This window comes from Tachysurus vachellii, chromosome 5 (assembly GCF_030014155.1).
Source record: "Tachysurus vachellii isolate PV-2020 chromosome 5, HZAU_Pvac_v1, whole genome shotgun sequence".
NCBI classification, from domain to species: domain Eukaryota; kingdom Metazoa; phylum Chordata; class Actinopteri; order Siluriformes; family Bagridae; genus Tachysurus; species Tachysurus vachellii.
In genome coordinates, this window is record NC_083464.1 from 25,137,580 (window position 1) to 25,155,383 (window position 17,804).

At 38.9% G+C, this 17,804-nt stretch overlaps 1 protein-coding gene across 2 annotated transcripts; it reads right to left on the minus strand.

The window, feature by feature from the left end:
• Positions 1-1,880: 1,880 nt before the first annotated feature.
• On the minus strand, positions 1,881-14,478 carry si:dkey-92i15.4 (uncharacterized). Of its 2 annotated transcripts, none has more exons than XM_060870743.1 (7): positions 14,414-14,478; positions 7,581-10,808; positions 6,980-7,184; positions 6,482-6,580; positions 6,051-6,285; positions 4,505-4,621; positions 1,881-2,849 (listed from the first exon to the last, which is right to left on the minus strand). In XM_060870743.1, the coding sequence occupies exons 2-7, from the start codon at positions 10,196-10,198 to the stop codon at positions 2,686-2,688; spliced, it is 3,438 nt and encodes a 1,145-aa protein (XP_060726726.1). In that variant the 5' UTR covers positions 10,199-10,808; positions 14,414-14,478; the 3' UTR covers positions 1,881-2,685. The 2 variants fall into 2 exon arrangements, with proteins under 2 accessions (XP_060726726.1, XP_060726725.1); XM_060870742.1 differs by lacking the exon at positions 14,414-14,478 and adding an exon at positions 11,966-12,165.
• Between the last annotated feature and the right edge of the window lie 3,326 nt (positions 14,479-17,804).

Consider the following 17,804-nt stretch of genomic DNA (forward strand, 5'->3'; position numbering starts at 1 on the left):
CTGGACGGAGTGCCAACCCATCACAGGGCACACACACACTCTCATTCACACACGCAATCACACACTACAGACAATTTTTCCAGAGATGCCAATCAACCTACCATGCATGTCTTTGGACCGGGGGAGGAAACCGGAGTACCCAGAGGAAACCCCCGAGGCACAGGGAGAACATGCAAACTCCACACACAAGGCGGAGGCGGGAATCGAACCCCCGACCCTGGAGGTGTGAGGCAAACGTGCTAACCACTAAGCCATCGTGCCCCCCAACTTTGAATCTATTGTTTAAACATTGAAAAAATATGGCACTAGAAGTGACTTTTCTTGAAGGAAGGCCCTTCAACAAAAAGTAGTGATTGGGTAAGGAGGGCATTAATGAGAGGAGTAAGCAAGAGGGCAAAGGTAACTTTGAGAGAGGTAGAGAAGGCCACATCTCGGATTGAAGGAGCTGTCAACAGAACAATCAAGCTGTGCTTTAAAAAATAAAATGAATCCATATGAAATTTGTTTTGGAGGTTGCCAAAAGAATCTAGTCTGACCAAACTAAAAATTGAACCTAAATTGAATTTTAATCATTACATTTGGTGCAAAGCCAACACGGCTCATCATCCTGAAAACACCATCCCAATAGTGAAGCATGGTGGTCGATACATGATCATGTGGAAATACTTTTCATCAGTAGAGACTGGGAAACAGGTCAGCGTTCAGCTAGGGCCAAGTTGGACAAAGCCAAATACAGGTCAATTCTAGCAGAACATTGACATTTTAAGAGACTTGAAAATTAGGGTGGAGGTTTACTTTCTGACAGGACAATGAGCTCTAAATGTACTACCAAAGCTACACTGGAGTGGTTCAAATAAAAGAACCAGTATTAAAATGCCCTTCTTCACAATCTGTATCCAACTGAGAATTTGAGAATTCAAAATAACTTTTACTTAACAGTCTCTAACCTGTTAAGGGACATATGATGAAAAACTCACAGCTACAATTGCTTCAATAGTAGTTTCAGCCAAGGAGGTACGTTTTTGTTTAAGTAACCTGTGTAGCTGAAAATATTCATTCATTCATTCATCTTCTACCGCTTATCCGAACTACCTCGGGTCACGGGGAGCCTGTGCCTATCTCAGGTGTCATCGGGCATCAAGGCAGGATACACCCTGGACGGAGTGCCAACCCATCACAGGGCACACACACACTCTCATTCACTCACGCAATCACACACTACGGACAATTTTCCAGAGATGCCAATCAACCTACCATGCATGTCTTTGGACTGGGGGAGGAAACCGGAGTACCCGGAGGAAACCCCCGAGGTACGGGGAGAACATGCAAACTCCACACACACAAGGCTGAGGTGGGAATCGAACCCCGACCCTGGAGGTGTGAGGTGAACGTGCTAACCACTAAGCCACTGTGCCCCCCTGTAGCTGAAAATATATTTTGCATATTTGAATCAATGGAATGGTTAAAAAAAAAAATAATAATTAAGTTCTTTTCAGTTCCAGATTGTATCAGGAGGTGAATCCAAGGCACTGTAGTTACAAGCAAGGAATCGTCCCACCAACAACTTTAGAAACATTTGGTGATGAACTGGAGTCAAGTTATACTTACTTTTTACTCAAATTTTATTGGTTACTTCACTTTATACATCACTGCTGATGAACAAAGAGATATTCAATAACCCAGTATTAACAATCAGCTGCTGCAAAGTATAGAACATTGCAGTTTAATATAGTTATTTATTAATTCTCTTTATGAGGTCAAAAGAACCTGTCATAAAAACGACATGATAGCCATTAGATAAATGAGGACAATTTAATTGTAACCTTTAATAAGAAAGTTAAATATAAGCATTGAATGAGCATAAGATAAGACATCGTGTAAACAAGAACATGTAAAATCGAACCAAAAAAAAATGAGGAACAGTATAGAAAGTCTATATTATTTAAATTACAATTAGTTACATGTAAACTTCTTTAGACAAAATATAATTTATGTATTCAGGAAAAATGAATAAACATATCTTTGATAAAAAACAAAAAAACAAGAGACCTCTTTTTAATTGTGGTGCTTTTGTAATCCTCTAAAATTGTAATTTTAGATAAAAAAATATGATTAACTTTTTATTATTCCAAAATAAAATAACTCTTCTTAGGATCTGTGCATTTTGATCCAAAACATAGGACTGAAAAATAAGCCAGAAACCAGCGCATGGCAAGTTCATAACTAGATTCATACACATTTCTTACTAATACTAATACTAATATATTTTCTTCTCTTAGATCTGTATGTGGAAATGGTAACTTCAGAAACTCAAATGTTTCGTCAATATTTACACAGAAAGCTTTTCATATTCACACATCAGCTATGCAAGTGTTTGACTTGATATTTTGACTGTTGAAACTGTCGGCAGTTCAGCATCTTTTTGTGTGCATTTACATTTGATGAAACATTATTGTCAGAAACATAGCAATTACAATAGACACAAGGCTATGGTCAGGGTTATAACAGAGTTTTCAGCTGTATATCTTGCAAAATGTGTTCACTTACATTTAAGGTCAGAATTATGAACGTGAGACATGCCTTTGTTACTGGCGAACATGCTCACCCACTGCCAGAGCAGCATTTAAGTCTGAGACATGAATACTAGTGTGGGCAGTTCTGAAATTAACTCATAACTGTGCACACTTAATTCTGAAACCCCGTCTGAGCACGTTGCAGTAAGACCTCCACAGGGCCAGGGGGTAATCTCTTGATCAGGTACCAGACCTCAAGCCGTCTTAATCCCTCCAAACTCTGACCTTCTACCTCCAGCAGTTCATCACCTGGGAAAACCTTCCCAACTGGTCCACCTAAATAACAGCAAGTATTTAGTAGTGAATATGTTACTATAAATATTTTAGAACTACACATCTTAACATTTTTATAATGGAAATATCTGTGGGTGTATGTCATGTTATAATGAAACGTAACTGAATCTGAATGTGTTTATACATATGGATAATGAACTTTTTAAATCAGTTACTGAAAATGTACAAGTGAGATGTGTGACAAAGTGTTTTTACAATCACCACAGTAGTGCAGTCACTTTAAAAGCCATCATTACACATAGAAACTCACTCTCACTCACTCACTCATTTTCTACCGCTTATCCGAACTACCTCGGGTCACGAGGAGCCTGTGCCTATCTCAGGCGTCATCGGGCATCAAGGCAGGATACACCCTGGATGGAGTGCCAACCCATCGCAGGGCACACACACACTCTCATTCACTCACGCAATCACACACTACGGACAATTTTCCAGAGATGCCAATCAACCTACCATGCATGTCTTTGGACCAGGGGAGGAAACCGGAGTACCCGGAGGAAACCCCTGAGGCATGGGGAGAACATGCAAACTCCACACACACAAGGTGGAGGTGGGAATCGAACCCCTAACCCTGTAGGTGTGAGACGAACGTGCTAACCACTAAGCCACCGTGCCCACCACACTTAGAAACTGAAATGCGTAATTTGCAACCTTCAGACATGTTCAGATTATTCAGTTTTACTGTTGCATAAGCCTTGAGATATTTTGGCTTATGAGTACTTTATGACTGTTATCTTAATCTGATTACACTATGAACTTGCTAATTGCTTTACATTTTACCAACACACAATTTCTGGATGGCACACTGTATAAAAACATTAGGTGGAACACTACATAAAAGTTAGTTCAGACCTATTGATATAGGTGATATTTTATTTCATTGAATTTAAGGAACCAAAAACATTTGGATCAGGACTTTACGGTGGACAAGAAGTGCAAAAAAAATTAACAAATCCCAAAACACATTAACAAATCCAAAAACACAACGACAAGTCAGACAACCCAGAAACGGTAGTGTATCGTTTTTGAATGGAAACTTACCGATCATTGGACAAGACACCTGTCACTCAAGATATACAGGTATGGAATCTTATGTGTAATGTGTAAAGTTCTCCGTTTAAATATAAGAAAATAACAGAATTAATCCACAGTAATCCATTCCATCCATCCATTCCAACTTTTCCCTGCGGCAGACTGTTGAACTTCATGTATACCTTAAATGACAGGTGTCTTGTCCAATCACAAACTATACCAACCGCTTCCGGGTTGTCTGAAATGTCGTTGTGTTTTCTGAATTGTTAATGTGTTTCGTGCACTGATTCAGACAAACCGGAAGCGGTAGGTATAGTTTTTGAATGGAAACTTACCGATCATTGGAAAAGACGACTGTCATTAAAGATATACAGGTGAATGAAATGTGTCTCATCTGATGATGGTAAGTTTCCATTCACAAACTATACCAACCGCTTCCGGGTTGTCCAACTTGTTAATGTGTTTTCGGTTTTGTTAATTTGTTTTCGGATTTGTTAATTTGTTTTCGGATTTGTTAATGTGTTTTCAGATTTGTTAATTTGTTTTGCACTTCCCGGCCACCGTAGGATTTTGCTCTCATAAGCGTGATAAAAGTGGGTTCCTACCCTGAAAGAGCCTCTGTACAGTGAGGGGTTTGTCTCCTAAGCTGGAGCCCACTCCTCCTTGCAGACTGAAGCCCAGGTCTGAGCTGGATTTATTCAAAGTTATACGCACTCTGCTGCCTGTGGAAGAAATATATGCTTGTTTTACTCCACTACACTGACATAATTATTCATGTAGATTATTAATCAGTGTTATATGTACACTGAACCAAAACCATACCCTCATTAACAATTTCATTTCATTAACCTCGTTAAGAAACATTTAGACTTTTTTAATTAATTTACAAAAGTCAATAGTCCCTACAAGATCAAAACAAAGAAAAGAAAACATATTTTTATCCCCTATATCCACACACACTAATACTGGATTAAAAGTAAAACGATTTCAGTGTCATATTTGACGACACCAGGATTAATCATTTCATTGATTTTATACAGAAATGGGAATTTTACCAGTTATTTAATAGATATAAGAATTCAAGACATTCTTTAAGTCAGTGTCAGTCTCTAGTATGTATATATGTGTTGAACAATGCAACTAATTCACAGACTGCTCTCTAAGGATTATTTTATATCGATCTAAAAATATGAATCTATTCATGTGTGCTCTACACATGGTACAATGGTACATGCTACACATGATAAAGTCTATATAAGTTTAAATGGTAGTATAGTTTAGTTGATCTCAGTGAATCTGGTTATATTAAATAGCATGTAACTGAGTGTGCCCACTAACTATAATAGCTGTCATTACAATAATAACATCAGTTGTAGTTTTGGAGACAACTGTGTCCTCTGTTCATCCATCCATCCATCCATCCATCCTTCACAGGATCATGGGGAGTCTGGAGACAACCCCAGGGGACTCAGGGCACAAAGTGGGACACCCTGGACAGAGTGACAGTCTATCACAGGGAACAATCACAAACTACAGACAATTTGGAGATGCCAATAAGCTGATCATGTGTTTGGACTCGGGGAGGAAACCAGAATTCTTGAGCAAAATTCCTGAAGCATGGGAAGAATATGAAAGCTCTGTGCATGCAGGACAGAGACAGGACTCAACCCATGTAAGAATGAAGCAAAGCACTAAGCCACAGTGGTGTTAAAACTAGTGAATAAAAAATGACTTAAAAATGATAAAATACAGATTATAAAATGGATAATAGCAAAATAAGAATACTGTTCAGATAAGCACTGGAAACTGAATATAATCGTGTTTGTTGTTGAGATAAATAAAAGTAATAGGTACATCGATCAAAGGTCACATTGTCGTATGCTGTTTAGCTGAAATTTGCTGCCATTGATTGCATCGATTTATTAATTTATTGGCACTGATTGCACTTTGATTAATAAAATAAAAGTGCACATAACATGTAATAAAACCAAATTAACCAGAAATAAATATAAAATATAGAAATATATATATATGCATAACAATTTAGCAAATGTCCCAAAAGTAATCATTTTATGTAATAATAATTATAACTTCTGGTTATAGGCTCAGAACTTCGATTATTAGATAAGTGTATACAGTATTGCAACACACCTGGGATTTCAGCTGCTTTCTGTGGACTGTCTTTTAAGCTGTAGCAGGTTTCGGTGACATCACCTCGTCTGATCACTACAACTGTCATGCCACGCCCCCTTGCTTTTCTCATGGTTTGGAGCGCATCCTTGTGGGTGGAGTTATGTAGAGCAGTGCCATTAATAGACAGCACCTGATCACCTTCATGGATGGAGCCTTCCTTTGCTGCTAAGCCAGTGGGTAGAACCTTGTGAACCTGAGAGAGCAGAGTTGAGAGAGAGAGGAACAAAAAAAAAAATAATAATAATAATATTATAAAAAGAAAAATAATCAGGAACTTCAACAATTCAACAATTCACTTACTGTTTTTTTCCAGTGTCAAAGGCAGGATTATCGAAGTATAAATGTCATGTTGTTATTTTGAAAATAAATGAAATGTAATAAACACTCACAGTCACAGGTTTATTCTGATCCACTCCTCCAGCCACAGTGAAACCGAGTCCACTACCTGCCTCCTTATGTAGGACAACCACGTGTACGTCTTCATAATTCTGTAAAAAATTGTAAGTATTTAGAAAAGCACGTACATATATTCCACATCAAATATTCTATTGCTTATAGTAATTTTAAAAAAATCTTTACTTCAGATGGGTGACAATTTGAAAGAAAATCCAGTGTTTCTGTTATGTTATGTTTTCACTGATCACTTTTATCCTTTAACGAAACATTTCTATCTTGATGGGATAGAAAGGGAATGCTCTCTTCCAGGCTATCCGTGTCTCTCTTTGTTTTGATTATATGCTGTATTAAATTTGTCCCCCAGCTATATGTTGTGGGAGGTGGAAGTGGGGTTTAGCAGAAGTCTGCTGCGACGGGAATTGGCCGTGCAGATTTTTGCTAACTCCAACTTGCCACATATACCTTCTGGACATTTAAAGCACTCGTTGTACCTCTAATGCATCAGCTTCCAAACCTCGGACATCATTCAATAAGCATTCTAGCTCGTCCATGCCCAGCAATGTCACAGAGGACAGGGCAGAAACATCTGAGCTCATGGACACTGTACGCTTGGACATCCAGTTATCATCATCCTTTGACCCACTGCTGTCTGAGACTGGAAGGTCCAGTCCACCCATACTGCACAGCTCTACAAGGCTGTTTATGAGAGAGAGGGACAGGAAAAAATAGAAGAAATGAATCATAAAATATAGAAAAGGATAATAGGAAGTATGTTAAAAACTTTAGTTTGAAAAAAGTAAGTTTAAACTTTATATTAAACTAATGACTACATTCATCCTGTACACAACTTTGATTACACTTGACATTTAGCGGTGGCAGATATTTTACATAAACCACAATTATTTGTCAAATACAATTCCACTGCTGTTGACTGCGGATCTAATTACAGACATATCAATGAGTTTAGATTGTTGATATGTTTCTATTTTTAGGATTTTTTATTTATTTATTTTTTTGATAAATAAAAAAATGTCTTCTTTAAATCTAAGATGCTATCAAAAACACAATCGTCTTTAAATCGTAACATCATACCTCATACAAAAACTTCTATTGCTCAGGTTGCTTGTGATGGTTATCGATGATTCCCCCGAATCAGAGTCATATCCTCTCTCGGTTCCCTCGTCTTCTTCGTCATCGTCGTCGTCGTCTTCGACCCCTTTATCCATAATCCACCTAATGACTTTTGCAGCTACTTTTTCATCTTTCATTGTGTTGTAGGGATTACTGAAATCACCTAAAGCTTCGATAGATGTGATTCCTCCAGAGTCACTGAGCAGGTTAGATGGTGTCTTTACTGCGGTGGATGAATATGAATTTTCTAACATAGTGGTGATTTCTTTTTGGAACGGTTTATCTTTTGTTGACAAGTTATCCCTAATATTAGAGATCTTAAGGTCAGAGTGGGACATATTAGCGATCCCGCTGGACTTTTGGGAGTCGGGTGACACTGTAGAACTGAGATAATTCCTTACTTTGTCTTCAGATGATTCAATGTTTTTAGGCTTTTTAGAAGATTTAAGATCACTGCCTTTGGAGAAATCTGGCTCATCCACATTTTTATACATTGTAGTTAAATTCTCATTCTTCTGGTTAGATGGAAATTCATCCAGTTGTTTCAAAGTCTGTGCAACTCCATGCTCCTGACTTTTAGCTCCTCTAATTTGTGCTTTCATTGCTATTCCATCTTTATCCTGTGTTGTGGTCTGGACAGGTCCACTTAGATCAGGCATAGCTGCTGCCTCATCGCTGACTTCACTCTTACTGAAAAGATTCTCCTTCAAGCTTTCTCTTTTCCAGTCACCCCATCTTTTACTTAATGACCTATCTGAATATGTCTTATTCAGACTGGGAACCACTCTTGGTTTTTCTGTAACTGAGAAAGCCCTTCTGGGATGAGGGATCCCTGAAGAACTCTGGCTTTGTAGAGCAAGAGCCTCAAATTTGTGAATTGTGTTTCGCACCGAAGCCAAAGGTGGCTCTTGGCCCTTGCTTGGATTTCCTGAGGAGCCATACTCCAAATCAATCCCATGTTCTGGATGTAGTTTTTCACTGTCTGCTGTCATACTTTTGTGCGATTGGGGTTTGTTCTGAGGATTAAATTCCTGTGAGCTCTGTGATTGTTTTCCTGGAATTGCTGTTGACTCCATGCTTTTTGTCAGTTTTGAATTACTAGTCGTTTTTTCATCTTGCCTCTCTGTGTAACTCTTAGTGCTTTTTTGGATACTATTGCTATCGCTCAGACCATAGACTGAAAATGAAATAGGAGCTGTAAAATGTCTGTGTCTTGTTCTGCCTAAAGATTGAGTTCCTAGTCCTATAGCGTTTCCAGTCCGTCTTCTCTCATCGTGGTCACTATTGGTCACTGCGGATATAAAATCTTGGCTAAGGGGTTTCTCTGTAGACACTGTTGACATTGCATCCAAAGTATCTTTTCCATTGGGTAAAACAACTGAAGTGTTTGGAACGGTAGTAAAATTCATTTGTTCTTTTTTGAAGGGTGCTTTTGGGAAGGTACCACACTTTTCTGGGTTATATGAAACTGTCTTCATTTTTTTCAAAGAAGAAACAGATATGTTTCTATCCACTGAACTTCTAGTGGGTTTACTGTGATTTAAATTTGAATCAGTAGCCTGAACACTGGAAAAAGGGGTAGGGGTGATGATTCTATGAAAGATTCCTGAACTTGTTTGACTATTATCCTCTAACGAAGTATGGCCATTTCTGCCCATATCAGTCTGATTCCTAGTGATTTCCTTGACCTTCGTTGCAGCAACTTGAGAACTGAGAGGGTGCTCTGCGATATCTGGTGTTGTAGCATTATTTCCAGAATACCATAGACTTTCTCTTTCCTCTATCCTGTCTTGGCTTTGGTTTGCTTTTATTCTGGCTGGGAAAGACTGGGCAAGAGCCACTGTTCTCACAGGTGAAGTTCCAGATACTGCTGAAGAGAGAAATCCACTGCTGCCTTGCTTTCTTTGACCAGATCCATTCAGTGGTTGAATGTGTAATGAGACTCTCTTTAATGGGTGGCCCAGTTCATTAGAGTTCATTAGACTCTCAGACCGTCGCATGGCTCTCCCTTCAATGTCCTTATTATTGCTACTAACATCCAACTGATTCTCGTGTCCTCCTTCAAGTTTTAATCCTCTCCAGTCTAAGCTCTTACTTCTGTTGGACTGATACATTTGTTTCAACGCTGTTCTTCCCCTCAGATTTGTAGTGAGACTCTCGTTGCAATGTAGATTCTTTTGAACGGTACTACATGTCTCAGAGCCGACGGACAGTTCAGGTTTCTTCGTCAAACTGAGCGGATTCAAAGCTCTAGATCTTTTGTCATTCATACCAGTATCTGGAGATGGAGGTGAAATGGTGTGGACTTTGGGCAAGTCTTCTCTATACACTTTCAAGCTTCTGTTTCCTTTGTCAAAAGACTCAGCCTTAAAACTACTGCCTTTATTTAACATATCTTGTCTTTCTTTGGCAGAGCGGATTTTGAACCTAACCAGGGTCTGTGTTGGAGCTGTGCATGGCTGAATTTTGTTTTGTTCTTCAGAACATTTTATAGATTCTTCATTTCCAGCTCTTGCCACTGATTCTGATAGATGGGCTGAGAGTCCAGGCACACAAGTAGATCCACCAGAGATATCCATTTTGGACAATGAGGAACAGTGTTTGCATTACAGCGTGATTGTCAGCAAATGTTTCAAGTTCTTTTTAGTATTTGGTTTCATGCTCAGGTTCAATATTTCTGTCACATAAATGTCCATACCAAATGTGGGTAGGTTGTCAGCTATGTAATTCCCCTTGCACAGTGTGATCAAGGTTTTCCAAGCAGTAATGTGGCATTCTTTCTACGTAATCCATAAACAAAAAAGATTTTTTGTCAGGGTGGAGGTGTGGCTGTATAGCAGTGGCGTAAAGTTCTGTTAAAAGTCACATAAATGTAAAAGTAAATAAAATGTCCAGTAAAGCACTAACCATAAACAACAATAACAACAACGAAAAAAGACAGCTAAAAAAATCAGCTCGCTCTGCGTCCTTAGTATTTAGAAGTCTTTAGATCTGCTTATGTTGGATGTTGGATGTTAAGGACACTTGGTTTTCTTTTTTTTTTTTCAAGAACAGCGAGTAGCTTCGGCCTGAGTATATTCCTTTGCTTCTTTTCGGTCCACAGAATGTTGTGTTGTATTCTGTATATTTCAAGGGCTGATGTGATTGTAGCTCTCTGCTTCTTTCTGCAACTGGCTTTTTCAGACAGTCCTACAACAAAGAATTGATAGAATTAGATAATATTTTGTACAATAATATATGCCGTTATAAGGATCAGCCTAATTAAATAAATAAGATGTAGATCAGTTTAAAGTAAATGTAATCTAGTTTCTCTGAGAAATGGTGCTAAAGACACATAGAAAGCCAAAATAACAAGCCTAGATCGAGTGAAACCTTAACGAGTGAAACCACATACTTATATATATGTCTCACCCTGAAATGAATCGCATGACTGTATCATTTTATGTTTACACTACCAACATGCTTTTAACTCTTCGTCACTCTCTTGAGCTTCAACCAAACCTGATCTGCAGGCAGACAACAGGTCAAACACACTAGGCCACAATCCGGACAGATTAGAATATACACTACAGCAGTCATGTAATGGTAATGGACATAGATCTAAAATGCAAAAAGTATCTCACGGTTTGACTATTAAAATATACTTAAGTAGATTTGTTGTAGAAATTAACAAATGGACCAAACAACCAAGAAAGAGATCTACAGTCTGGTCATGCAGTAGCAATCATTCAAATCAGATAAAACCTCTGAATGAGACAAAAATCAGACAGCCTCCCAGACACAAGCGCTAATTTACATACTTACAGGCTGCCCATCCATGAGTGATCAACCATTTACGATAAAGCACTCACCTTATAAACACAGCACACATCATAGTCATTTCCGTAATATTAACGTGTGGTCACGTTAAGAAGAGTTTCATATTGTTGAAGCAGAAACACAGTACGCACAGACAGAGAAGGAGGCAAGAATATAAAACGAGGTGTGTTTTGGTGCAACCATTCAATAGAATGGCCAACACCCCACAGGCACGAGTGACACAGACATGATTGACTGGAAAATAAAGTGAGGTTAATTCTGAAAAGAAGCAAGTACTGATTAGGAAAGGAGTAAATGTGCAGAGTAGAAGTGAAACTGATTGACAGAAAAAGAGCTGAGATTAACTGTGTGGGTTTAGAGTCTGTCTAAGGAGAGAACAGGCATGTGTTGATTACAAGTTCACCTGCTCTCATACACACAAACAAACACAAACACACATACACTGTACACTGGACATAGGAATGAGGCATTGACCAGCCAAGCACTTCAGATAGACCTCGAATTTAGCTGAAATTTGACAGACATACCTTTTAAAGAACTCCACAGCAGGTGTTCAGGAAACACTTCCTCTGCCCCTGTCTAACACTCATTCTTTTTCTATTTTACTATTATTCATCTGCAATGTAAACTCACCTAACAGGTTTAGCTTTTTTTCACCCTCACCCACCCCCTCTCATTGTTACACCTTTCTTTCCTTGCTTAACTCTCTTTCTCTCGCTCTCATTATACCTGTCCGTCTTTATCTCTCGCATTCTCTAATCTACTTCTCTCTTCGCCAGTTTCTCTCGGCCTAACTCTCTCTCTCACTCCGTCTTTCTCATGTGGCTTTCTCTTTCACTCCTCTGCCTCTCTCGCTGTATGTGTCTCTCTCTCTCTCCACCCTTTCTCTACTGCTTTCCTCTCCCTTCAGTTCATTTTCATACATGAAGGGGAAAAGCAGTGATTAGCATGCGCACACATTCTAAGAGCACATATGCCCTGGGTGGTGTAAATAAAATAAAATTTAAAAAAGCATATAAAAATATTAGTGCATAAAATAGAAATTTTCCTTGGCATAAAATTGAGTGTGGATTCATCCACTGTCCTGTTTATTTTTTGGTAACCCACATATCAAAGAAGCATTCGTGACTTGTTTATTTAGTGACTCATTATTGGAGTCACATCTTGTAATGTTCAAGAACAGAAATCGTGAACAAAAATGAAAATTGTAGATGATCGACACATTAAAGACGAATCAAAGCAACAAAAAGGGTCACAGCAGGCCACCAAAATAGCTTAGATGCACATTGACAAAAATTCTAAGAGTCTCTTCCTATAATGAAACCAACAGAACTAAAACCTAGACATCCAGAGGTTAGATTGCCATACTGAGGTGATAAAGCCATACTTGCATTTACATCTAAGAGTGTAAGTGTCAGCAGAGGAGTGGCTTCCAGGGTTAAAATAAAGAGCCAAATACATAACAAAAGAGGCATGATTTATTAAAAGATCATAAATAACACAAACAGGGAAGACTAGGAAAAACTATGCAGGTACATGACATTGCTAGAAAATACAGAACATGGAACAAAGAAACAAAACCACTCACCAGACACAAACTCAAAGACAGCCTAAAGACAGCCTAAGGACTCCGTGGCACAACAAACAACATGGCGGGATTAGGGTTCTTACAGACACATAAGGGACAGGTGGTCCTTCTGTCAGAAAGTGGGTGCCTCCGTGGGGAAAAAAAAATCAGACCCAAATGCCTGGATAGCAAGCAAACAGGGGATTTAGTAACAGAAAATAACAAGACTGACCAAACACAGGGAAATACAAGAGAAAGATTAAGCAAGAATACCAAAACAGCACACTAGAGAACTAACAACCTAGAAACAGTAGGCACACAACTATAAAGACACAGCAGCAACAGACGCAACACCACAGGGATAAATAGGGGAGGTAATTGTCGAGACATGAGGAACAGGTGTACAGAAGCAGGAAGGTTTTTAAGGCAAACACACTTGAACAAACAAAGTCACATGACACAGGATACAGTATAATCAAAGCCTGCCAGAAAACCCCCTGGTGTTCAGGCAGGGAAGTCCAAACCAACCGTTACATACAGTCGCAAAGCAGTGAGTTACAGTACTACAAAAGACACAGTAGATGTAGATATATCTGTTTTGTACTCAAAATATTTATGTCTGTACTTGGATTTCAACCTGAAGTTTGTTTTTGTTTTCAAATTAAACATTAACCTTTCCAACAGATGTAGAAATGCTAGCACAGTCACACAGTCAGCATGGTGACTGAATTTCTCAACCTCATATTCCTCACTATCATTTGAAGCCTGTGGTTGATACTGTTTTGTATCCCATTCACAGGGTTATTATTTTTGTCTATCTATCCATCCATCCATCCATCCATCCACCTATCTATTTTTATTTTTAATTTTTAATGTGAATTTGTTTTTGTTCTTGATTTGGTTTTCCATCCAAGTTGGAATATGAGACTTTAACTGGAATCTGACAAGTATTCCCGCCCTTGTCCATGTGCATTCAATACACTACGACAACAAATACAAGCCAACAATGCAGAGCAATCCGTCATATCAACCTAAAGTTTAAACTACTACAAGCAATTTACGTATGCTAACTCAACAACACTTTAGCTAAACAGTAACTTAAATAGCGATCTAACATGTAAACTGTTTTTTTTTTGTTTTTTGTTTTTTTGTAAAAAACTAACTTTATACAAACAGGAAATGATTACAGCCTATTGTTTCCAAACTGCACCTTATTTTTTACGCAGGGTGACTATGCACCAGCACAGCATGCGGAAAAAATATTCTCCAAAATATTTATCACAGCATGAAAGTCTTTGCAATCTTTTTAGATAGTTCAATGGTCATATCATTTATTTGACCTAATACCTTATTGACCGTATTAACAAAAAATAAAAGTGAGCATGTAAAAATGATAAAGGAAAATTACCGTGGTTGTTTATGACATCTTGAGGCACAAAATACTGTGAGCTTCCTGTAGCTGTTACCACAAACTTTACTTTCAGCAGAGAGAGGAAGATAGTGAAGGAGAGAGAGAGAGAGAGAGAGAGAGAGAGAGAGAGAGAGAGAGAGAGAGAGAGAGAGAATAATGAAGTGGGGCATTGGGGCTTTGTGTTGCATTATCCAAAAAAGTGTAGTGGTTTTATAGAAAGTAAAAGCTTTCTTGCTGTATAACCATATAAGCTCTGAGCAGTTTATTGGTGAAATGAAACCTAATAAGAAACCCATCAAGATTTTTCAATTCTTTCTGCTCAGCTCAACTCAAGCAGGTAAAACCAGCACAGTATTTTTTTGGGTAACTTCTACTGCATTATAGTGTTTCTGCAGACTATAGATGATGATCATTTCTTTGCTCTGCATTAACACACATGATTACACCGGTCTGATCATTTCTAGGCTAGGTGTACTTGTACAGTACACAATGCAGATGACCCACTTTCTTTAAATGATGCAATTTGAGAAAAGCAGATGAAATCAGTTACTTCAGATCCTGCTAGAAATCCAGAATTAGTTTCAGACTTAAAATCCCAAGTACAGATTTCTGATGAAAAACTACACAAAGTTTTTTTAATCCATTTTTCAAAGACATGGATGCATCTCCTAGATGAAAAGTTTGTGCATGCAATGGTGGCTTAGCGGTTGGGTTGGGAGTTTGAATCCTGCCTTGTATCCTGAGACCCCTGGGATGGACTGCAAACTCAGTGTGACCCTGTGTAGGATAAGCAGTACAGGGAATTGATGGAAGGAATATTACTGTACCAGTCTGTAGTTTGGCAACACTTGATTGTCTAGACATTTTTCATAAATGGTTAAAAGAATAGTTTTAAGACTAATGTAAAAAGTAGAGTTAAACAGAGCCTGTGTATAAATTATTTCATAATCAATTGCAAGAAAACAGTGTCTGTAGTCATAAGGGAGCAAAAAGGCACCCATGATATGATATGATACCACCATGATAACAATACATTTCACAGCCAATTTAAGTAGTGCAGTTCCACCTCTTGATCGCATGTTTGGACTGTTAACTGCAGCTGCAGCAGTTGCCCTCCCTTGAGGCTGTTACAATTAAGGAAGTGAGATAAGCCAAAACTGTTAGGAGGCAAGAGAGTGTATCATGGCTGTTATTGTTATTTAATTTAATTCAAAATTGTCTACAGCAATGATGCAACTGTTTAGGTGGTCCATCGTTTAGGTGTCCAGGATTCACTGGGATGCACTTGCATTCTTACTACAAATCTTATGTGATCATGAATGCATACAAACACCTCTATGTGTTCTGGTGTGGTTCTAATGTGGTTCTGGTGATCAGATCTCAGTGTTTCTCTCAGACACACCGGGCCCTATTCACACCTGCACTTAGCTCTGTCCGTATGAATGGATCAGGCAGGATGAATCTTAATGCCAGGTGTGAACAGGGCCTTACTGTTACAGAATAATGAAAAAGTGTGTTAATCCTGGCCAGGCTGTCTTGACTTTGGGCCCTTGATATAGTAGAGTTTGTTATCCTACAAATAACATTTAGTAGGATAACTGCACTGGTTTCTCAAAAACGTCATATCATCATCACATAATAAATACTCATATTTCTACTCATGTTTCTACAGGATTGTGGAGGAATGCCAAGGAAGATGCCTACAGAGCGGAGGACAAAACTCTGTATAAGCAGGCCAGGAACCTACTGACAAAAGAGATCAGAATAGCCAAAAGAAGCTACTCTGAAAAGCAGGTTTTCAGCTAACAATTCTGCATCAGTGTGGAAAGGCCTGCAAGACATCACAAACTACAAGAGATTAAACTGTCCACAATCATTCCGGTCCCCAAGAAACCCTCATCACTGGACTGAATGACTACAGGCCTGTCGCTCTGACATCTGTTATCATGAAGACCTTTGAACAGCTGGTATTGGCCCACCTAAAGACTGTAACAGAACAGATGCTGGATCCCCTACAGTTTGCCTACCGAGCAAACAGGTCAGTGGACGACGCAGTCAACATTGGACTACATTACACAACACCTGGACTGCCCAGGGACTTATGCCTGGATTCTTTTTGTCGACTTCTCTTCAGTTTGGCTTTTAATACTATGATTCCGGAAATCCTAAGGCTCACTATACCCCCTTCCATCTGTCAGTGGATCACCAGCTTCCTGACAGGCAGGAAACAACAGGTGAGACTGGGAGGTGTTACCTCCAGCATTCGGACAATCAGCACTGGCGCTCCTCAGGGATGTGTCCTCTCCCCACTGCTATTCTCCCTCTATACTAATGACTGCACTTCAAGTGACCAAACTGTTAAACTCCTGAAATTTGCAGATGATACTACGCCTATCTGTCTCATCCAAGATGGCGATGAGTCCCTCCTGTATACTGACAGGAGGTGAAGCGGTAAGTGCTATGGTGCAGTCAGAACAGTCAAAACTAGGAGATGATAGTGGACTATAGGAAAGACCCCTAAACACTACTCCCCCTCACAATATCCAATAGCCCTATGTCATCTGTGAAGTCCATCAAGTTTCTGGGCACTACCATTTCTCAAGACCTGAAATGGGAGTGAAACATAAACTCCATCATCAAAAAGGCCCACTCCGCAGGACTTGTACGATACAAGAACCAGAAACTGGGCAGGAAAAATCACTACTGACCCTTCACACCCTGGACACCACCTCTTTCAGCTGCTCCCTTCTGGCAGATGCTACAGAACTTTGTTTACCAAAACTGCCAGACACAGGAACAGTTTCTTTCCCCAGACCCCTTATCACCCTGATAAACAACTCACCATAATTATATTCCTGCTTCATATAAGTACTGCATTATTAGAACTGTAGTCATCACATCATCTGTATATTACACACACTACTGCTGCTGCATATTGTACAAAAAAATAGTGTTATTTGCAATTTAATCCTCATACTGTCTATATTGTATCACATCAGCATTGTCTTGTACAGTCTGTATTATCTTGTCTTGTATAGTATAGTGTTATTTATGTCTGTACTTTTGAGAGTCACAAACAGCTGGAACCAAATTCCTTGTGTGTGTCAATACACTTGGCCAATAAACCTGATTCTGATTCTGATTCTGGAGCAGACAAACAACAGAGATAGGTATATAGTGTGCACTCCTTCACTCTGTGATAGATTATGAATGATTTGTATAGAGATCTGCAGTATTTAAAAGATTATATGTTATACAAGGAGCAGCGATCTACTAAAATTAAGAAATTATGAAAGATTAACTGATGGAACAGATGCCACTTAGTTGGGTAGAGGAAGTGATGCCAAATGACTCGCTGGCATCTCTGTGGCATCATACTCTGTAACAT